This window comes from Lineus longissimus, chromosome 2 (genome assembly GCF_910592395.1).
Source record: "Lineus longissimus chromosome 2, tnLinLong1.2, whole genome shotgun sequence".
In the NCBI taxonomy this organism is placed as follows: Eukaryota; Metazoa; Nemertea; class Pilidiophora; order Heteronemertea; family Lineidae; genus Lineus; species Lineus longissimus.
This window is the reverse complement of record NC_088309.1, coordinates 6,682,676-6,690,981: the sequence shown is the minus strand read 5'-3', so window position 1 is coordinate 6,690,981 and position 8,306 is coordinate 6,682,676. Positions and strand designations below refer to the sequence as shown.

General features: G+C 44.2%; 2 protein-coding genes across 3 annotated transcripts in view; both read right to left on the bottom strand.

Annotated features, from left to right (window-relative positions):
• The window catches only part of LOC135482427 (polypeptide N-acetylgalactosaminyltransferase 13-like), a 39,823-nt gene extending 35,075 nt beyond the window's left edge, over nucleotides 1-4,748 (bottom strand). For both annotated transcript variants that reach the window (XM_064762399.1, XM_064762400.1), the window contains exons 1-3: nucleotides 4,660-4,748; nucleotides 1,797-4,399; nucleotides 956-1,143 (exon numbers count right to left, since the gene is read on the bottom strand). In XM_064762399.1, coding sequence (XP_064618469.1) covers nucleotides 956-1,143; nucleotides 1,797-3,107 — 1,499 coding nt within the window. In that variant the 5' untranslated portion in view covers nucleotides 3,108-4,399; nucleotides 4,660-4,748. The remainder of the gene's footprint in view (nucleotides 1-955; nucleotides 1,144-1,796; nucleotides 4,400-4,659) is intronic.
• LOC135483979 (uncharacterized) lies at nucleotides 3,732-5,775 on the bottom strand. The gene is made up of 4 exons (XM_064765051.1): nucleotides 5,450-5,775; nucleotides 4,660-4,880; nucleotides 4,164-4,399; nucleotides 3,732-3,893 (listed from the first exon to the last, which is right to left on the bottom strand). Exons 1-4 carry the CDS (start codon nucleotides 5,773-5,775, stop codon nucleotides 3,732-3,734), a joined length of 945 nt encoding a protein of 314 aa, XP_064621121.1.
• Between the last annotated feature and the right edge of the window lie 2,531 nt (nucleotides 5,776-8,306).

Here is an 8,306-nt window from a genome sequence, read left to right as displayed (position 1 = left end):
AAAACTCTAGAAAATACACCCGAACCGAGTCCGCGTGGGCGAAATTCGAAATATTATTAACTTCATCAAGAAAAAGTTAAATGTAATTCTGAAATGTGGTTCTCGGAATATGCTTCCTGCAAGAGATGAACTGGAAGGTCGAGAGAGGAAAAACAGCCCTACATCATATCTACATGTATTTATGCAATCAGGCAATGTAGAATGTCAACTGGTATCTTATATTAATTAAGGACTTCCGTTTGGAATGCAATAGAAGGTGAGGGCATAGTCGCACACCATCGGAACTGAGAGATAGTTGATGTAGTCGTTCCGTCCCGGCCTCTGCGATTTTTTTTCCTTGACTTTTCCGCAACTACATATATACTGTCGGAAGTATTTGCTTTCTAATCCGTCACCAAAGTGAGTAAAACCCTTCGCAGTGGAAGAAGAGAACCTGCCCCCCCCCCCCCATGGCTGTTGTCAAGGAAGGTTTTCACCCGAGGTGTCGGGGGAGCTGCTTTCGCTGGCATTCGGCAGAGCCTGGAGCAAGGGCGATGAGGATGCGACGGTTTGGATATATTCCCATCATTTGAAAAAGTATAAGGGCCGTCGGGAATTTGTCTGCTCGACACAAAGAACGGACGGTATTGGCGAGAGCGAAGAACTGCCCATTTAGCTCTCTGGAGAATTGCCTTTTCCCTGAGGAACCTTATAGCTACTGCAAACAGAGCACTGACGGATGGAGAACGAAACTGGAATCGGCTCGAATTAATTGCGCTAACTCAATCGTACAAATTAAGTGGATAGACTAATGTCTTTAACTGAAGATACTAAACAACCGTGACATTAAAGGGATTACGGATGTCAGGTAGAAGACAGGGCATTATAAAAAATATATGGATGGGGTGGGATTTTTTGAATGGAATTTCAATCAACATTGCTGAAGCAAATATAAACTTATTAAAAATCTACTTACTCTTGATAACGTGGATCGCGCACGGATCTCTCGACAGAGATCTGGTCACTTACAAATTGGTTGAACTCCGCCTCTTTCCAGCCTGCCTTCACCTTAGATTTATCCTTGTCAGATGTTTGAAAGCCCGCGCCCCGCTCTCCGGGACCGTTTGGATTTCGCTTGAAGGTTGTTACATCGTAGTTTATCACCTACAATTTAAAAAGCAACATCCTACCAGCCTATACATTTGTGGACGAATGCAGGTTTTCCTAAAGGAGAATTTGGGGCAACTTCCGCTGTACTGACCAATTAAGCCGAATCCTGCATTCTCGGCTTGCTCATTTATTAGCCAACCAGAAGGCTAGATGTGTATTTTGGGGTTAGTTCCGGTGTCTCTTCCTTGGTTTTTCTCCGTATTTTTGTGTTTCTATGCAATAGATAACAAGAGAGACCATAACCACGACAATAGGGGAAAACACTGGCAGAAAAACGTGTCTCAATCTTTCAGCGTTCCCAAACAATGAGGGGAACATCAGAAACGGATACACCGGCAGCGATCGGTTCGCATGTCTCTGCAACGAAAATTTCTCGTTTGCGGAGCGTTTTATAGCAAGGCACATGAACATGAATGGTGGTATTCTGATAGCGGCGGTATACAATCGTACCCTCTGTGTGCATTATTGTGTACCCCCAGCTGTTTCAACACTAGTGGCCATAATGTAGTCGGGCTACAATTCTACCACTTTATCTTACTTGCTACACTATGTTACAAATCTTTTCTGTGTGCAACCCTATCTTAATATCGTCATCGGGACTTCTCAGAACTGGGGAACAGACGGTCAATGAGCGGAATATCATTTACCTTATCTAAACCAAGCTCGCCACGCTGAGCCCTTTTCTCCCGTTCCGTGAGCGGAGGCGTGTAGTCCGGGTCATACGGCACGGGCACCACGCCGTGAACATGATAAAAATCCTTCTCTGTCTTTCCCTTCAGGCGCTTCGCCTTTGCCTCAGCTTGCTGTCGTTCTCTTTCTTCGCCCTCGTTTTCCTTCCTCAGCCTCTCCTTCAACTTCCGCTGCATTTCTATCTCAAACGCCTGCTGCTTTCGCAGATCTAAATCCGCTTCTTCCGCTTTCTTTTTCTCTTCTCTTCTTTTGAATTTCTCCTTGTCTTCTGGGCCTGCCATCACAATCAGTTTAGCTATCTCGGCTTGTTTCTTCTTCCATTCCGCATCTATTCTTGCCCTGCGCGCTACCGCCTCCTCCTCTCGAAACTTTGCTAAAGCTTCCGCATTCATTGGCGTTACTTCTCCAGAGTTGGTGTCCGGTTTTTCGTCCTCATCACCAAACACTTCATTCCCTTGAGGATCAATGTAGTGGACTCCCTTGTCAGCCTCCTTCTTCTCTTTTTCCTTGTCCTTGTTGGAAGCCTTTTCATTTTTTTCCTTCTCCTCCTTCTCCTTCTCTTTCTCTTTTTCCTTCTCCTTCTCTTTTTCCTTTTCTTTTTCCTTCTCTTTCTCCTTCTCCTTCTCCTTCTCCTTCTCATTTTTCTTTTGTTTGTCATCTTTGCTCTCATCGTGCTTAGGCTTTACCTTTTCACTCAACTCCTTCTTCGCTTCTTCCTTAGCGTCATTCTTCATGTCGTCTTGATCTTTATCGCCCTTGACCTTACCATCATTTCGATTTCGTCCTGGCATTTTATTAATCTCGTCTGCAGTCTTTTGAACCTGTTTTTTCTGCAATCCAAGCCATTCACCCAGACCTTTTATCCTGCTTTCCAAATTCTCCTTGAGCTTGGCTCGCCTGATGTACTCGATGGCATCAGCCTTATCCATGCCGTTGATATCTTTAAAAGTATCTTTAGCCCCTCTGTCGCCTGCCCCACTGTGTAAAGTATCAAGCGCCTGTTCCTCAGCATTATTAATGGCACCTCTCTCCCGCAACTCGCGGTTATTTTTCTGTCGGATGGGCCCAAAGTGACCAAATCCCACTCCTTCTCCCGAGTCGATGAATCTGAGAAGAATCATCAAGTCCACCAAAACCCATACGAAAGAAGTCCCAAAGATTATTAATAGTATGGGTCCTGAGCGGTATTTCGAGCGCCTTTTTTGCAAGGGTTGTCCTTGGAGTTTAGAAATAACATTACGTTTCGATGGCGAGCTAGAGTTTATCATTGTGACCGAGTTTTTCGTCTCTAAATCTGTAATCCAAAAGTTTAATGCTCTTGATAAATCAAGTAGATTTGTAATCAAGATGATGATAAACTGTCGCTTTCATGAAAAATTGAATACTTTGTGGAACAATGATGAGCACAATTACGGCACTATTCTGGCAATATTATCCATTATTTTGGGCCAATATCACACAGTGTAATACATGTATATGGAGATGAAATCACTGATTTAAATGATACACTCAACGTGGCATATGGTGCGCTATTTAATTGATAATCTTGCCCGTGTCTGATGTGGTGACGTGCAACCATAATGCATTCTACAGCGTGAATGACATGAACACCGTCACTGAGTGCGCGAGACTACAGATGTCGTCTGCGACAGATTGTGGCAATTGATTTGTTAAAGATTTTCGTGTTGGACAAGGGAGCAGATGTCAACAATAACAACGCGGACCTATATATACAAGTCCGTGATAATAGTGTACATTAATCGGACATTGATTACATCGGTAATTCTCAAGTCAATGACAAGTCCGTGATTCAGTGCATTGTGTACATGCAGTTTCCAGATGTAGTTGTTTGTTCTATAGTTGCAGACCGTCGCATGACTTGACTCATCATGCTATTCTGATTTTGATCCCGACTGGGACCAAGTGAGCCCGTGGTAAGTCCTCCGTGCAGCGATCACCTTTGTTGGGATTGATGCATTGACGAACGCATGGTGCGGAGGCATTAGGGCCTGGTAACCTTGCCAAATATTGATGGCCGGATTTCTGGCTTCTGTCTATTTCGACGTTAAAGAGAAGCACCGGAACATTCTGAGGATGACATTTTTAGTATCCGTTCTATATCGCTTCCCACCGCCGGCACAGTAAAGATAAAAATTTATTCCGTAATTACAAAACCAGACATCAACCAAAAACCAATATTGGACATTATAACGCAAATTCCAGTAAGTGGTGTCCATTCTGTACGTATCTGCAACTCCCGGTATGTCCAAAATGAAGTAATACAGCCTGTACGGTATTGACATGACCAGATATGCTGCACTAACCAGAATGAGCATGCGCGTCAAATGTGCCGTATCCTTTTCAGCTTTGGCGCCATGTTTTTCTGATGTGCCCATTTTGGTGCGTTCTTTGGCTGCTTTTCGGACGGCGAGGATGATCCATGTGTTGGAAAAGAGAATTACGATAAAGGGACAGATTGTACCGAATATGAGCTGGAATCCGGAGGCCAGGAGCTCCACGACGGGTGCACTCGGAAAGGAGGCCAGGAGGATTTCGGACCCTGAAAGAAACGGAGGCTCTGGTTGTTAATAGCTTCGAGATTCTTTGAGCGCTCACCTTAATCCTAGTGTACGCAATCAAAATCCGCAAGACGGAACCAGCGTTCTGGCGCTGTGACCCATTCATGACTATTCTCAACCGAAAAATAACCGGCAGTCTGAAGTAAAACCTTGCGTCAACGCAACACGCAGCAAGAGGAACTGGATTCAGACTAAGGTCTTAGAAAAAAACACCTCAGAGCTCTGAGAGATTTTATTTTACCTGTTACTGGATCTCTTATGTACTGATAAGTGAAAAAGATGTTGAGATCCAAAGCTGCGATGAGTATGGTAGTTATGATAACGGTCTTGTGCGCCCTGCTGGTCGTGCACAGCCTTGGAGCGGCCATGGGAAACCTGACCGCGATGAGGCGATCCGTGGACATCTCCGCCAGGTAGAGGCCGGACAGAATGGCACATGTGTACGTGATGTACCAAGCAAACCTGAAATAACAAACCTGGAGTGAAAGGGCTCATAAGCCTAGAAGAGCCACATAAAAATACATCTAAGTAAAATTTCTTAAAGGATGACCTTCCTAAATTTGCGCATTATTAGGTGCTCTGCGCCGCGAAATAATCTTTTAGAGCGTGCCAATCTTCAACTACATACCTCAAATTAGAAATAAAGATACTGTGAGAGACAGGCATCACGCGCGACAAAACCAACGTATCCCAATGAAATACATGGTGAACGCGTTCATTTTGGCGCGCAGGACGCTGCGCTTCATGTAATTGCTTTGACCTTCTATATATCGCAATAAGTGCGCGACGCATTCACAGCGATACGAAACAACTCCAGACGTCCACTCCCGGACCGGATAGAACTTTGAGAGAGCTCTCTCCAGTGGCGTGACGCAGTGGGTTGTTACTTCATTGGCAACTCTACCAGTTGACGTTCCAATTTATTGGTACTCCATTCGATTACTTTTAAAAGTGAGTGCTAGCATCTCGGTCAAAGTGATACAATCCTCCGATGCTGATTGGACAAGCAGGGGCAACATCAACAGACTTACTTAAACATGAGCCCCCTGGCTTTTAAACTTGCATCCTGCGCCAAATTCCAAAATATTATTGGGACAAACCAGGCGGTGTTGACCAACAATAGGGTGTCCACCAACGCCATTGCAGACATGTAGATGCACGGCGATAGGTGGCGGTTGTGTTCCCGGGTTGTAACGACGACGGAGATCATGTTGCCAGGGATACCAAACACAACTGGAAGCATCCATACATACTTCGACAAGACCGTATATATGACCTCCATGAGCCTGAAGACTCCTTGTTCGTTGATCCCGTCCGTCCGATTGTCCGTCATCGAAAGAAGACTGTCTTCACTCATCATGCAACCCTTGTAGCGGGACTAACGACGAGCGAGTCCTTCAGCAAATCATTTTGAAGAAATCACCTATGCAAGACAAGTCTCAACTCATTGTTCTGAAATAAGTTGTTTCTTCAGTATGTACATGTAGTATGTTAGTACTTGGACCGAAAAATGCCATCATTTTGGGCAAAATGTGTCTCGTAAAAGATCACCGAAACCAAAGCGAGGTGAAAATATATCCAGCACGAATTACTTTGACTCGAAACTTAGTTGTTTCTTTGCGGCTAGATATGACGGGCTTCAATATATCAATCATTAACTTTGAACGGTATGATGTCTTCATTAGCATAACGTTGACATAACTGATAAGTTAGTTCTGGATTCTGAAAGAATGAGTGCACGTATAATTTGATACCCTGGTAACGATAGTTATTGTCGAGAGCACCCAGGATTCTCACCGATTCAGTGATGCGGTCCGATCGGATGAAGTTGTGGTCTCACAAGGCGGGTTTTCGAACTGAAACAATCAACACCCAAGGCGGTCACCTCAGCCAGAAGGACGTCTACTTCGGTGACAGCACCTTTGGTATTAATGATCACTCTTCTTTCGGTGTAACAGGAAATAATGTCCTCCGAGAATGGTGTCCGTCTCTATTTTATGGTGATGGATTGGCATCAATGGTTCTATAGAGACGATGACCATCAATACCTAAGAGATTAAAAGCGCAAAATAGAATATTTTGTTCTCCGTCTATCCTTGCACACTGCAAACTTGGACACCGGCAATTGTCTGTCCGCCGTATTCAGGACACCACCTTATGGAGAACAGCCGAGGAAGTTTAGTGTCAGTCCAGATGCTTGAACTATGAAGTTTTCCTGTACGTTGGCGACACTTTCGGAAACTCAACGATTTGCAGGAATATGATGAACGCAGTTGCAGTACAGACGACCCCAGCTCGATCACCTACCGTCTGACTGACTGTGGAGGTATACTAGTATCACGTTAGACGCAACGCCCACCGATGTTAAACGCCACTACGAACCATAAGAGACAATAGATATATTATATGATTGAGTCTTTTAAAACGTGAAATTTGATTACCAATATTGTGTTTGAACCGGAGATACTTGATAACTGCTTTAATTCGGATGGCGCTTCTCCGATTCCTTTTCTGTATTTTGCTCAGATTTCACCCATATTATTCGTCAGCAGTTTTCCCTCTTGTCGTCCAATATCGGACAGTCACGTTATATATTTACATCGCACCCATGTCAGTTATTCCATCATCGCATATTAAAAAATCTGATACCATTTTGAAAAACTTGCCTAATAGCTGAACTGAGTTGGTATAGCCCCTGAGAGAAAGTATGAGCACCCACAAAGCTGGTGTCGAAGGAAATACAGTCCTTGAAATATAGTGTCAGTGGAACATAGATTGTTCCTCCTCTTCTTCTGATATATGTACTTAGTTAGTCCACTTGAGGTGTATGATAAACCGAGATTCTGCTTCCGATATTATGCTTGTAGTAGGAGGCCATTGGTTCCCACTTCAGAAATTTTGGAAGGATTTGTATTTCTGTGGGGAAACCGATTATTCTTAGTACCAATCCGTGAAACAAACTAGTGACGAACTCCATTTAAATGCGCCAACACGCCGAACGTTTGATTATGACACGGACTGTTCTGATTGTGACCACCAAAAAAACTAGGTCGTCGTCAAAATCTGTACAAATCTTCAGGAAACACCCAATTTGCATCATCCTGGCGCGTCATTACGTCATGGGTGATGACGTCATCATTCGGTATCCAGGGACAAGCGCTGACGTGACGGAAGCCGCCCTTAGATACGCAATTGGCCTGGTTCGTGATACACGTTTATTATGAAGCAGGTTGTGTTTCGCTTGGCCTTTTTGGCCCTCCTTGTGTTAGGTTCGCCTACTCATGCCCAAAACTTTGTTAAATTTACTCTGCCAACTGGCAGGAGTGCCGTAAACCAGTTCGTTCAGTAAGTTTTCGCTTTTTCCCCCGTATTTTCATGCTGTTTTTGCAAGGTGTTTTCGGCTATTCTGAATAGTGCTTTTCGGGGTGAGCGCAAGCTCAACGTATTCAAGATAATCAAATATATAGCAACAGTTCACATTACAATAAATTCCAGGTCTCGGCTAATCTCCATTTTTCTTGAGATCATTTTATATTTTCAGGCCATTTGTTGCTGGACTTGAGCTGATGATTTCACCCGCGGTTGCCAAGATGCGGGATGTGTTCGTGTACGAATTGTACGAAGGTGACACTCCAAACGTGGACCTTTCCGTCCACCGATTTGATAGCAACAACAGCTATGATGTCGTCTACCAGATAGGAGAAGCCCTCCCAGCAGTACCAGACCCGAGAGAATATCCTCTTACCAACCTGTACTCTGGTAAATTAACTTTTCCCCACGACGATCAAAGGAATGATGAAATGTTTCCGCCGTCCGCGACCCCAGCGTCAGTGATTCAAATTCGTAAAGATTTCAAGCTAGACGTTTGCCGAGAGGCGGATTATCTGA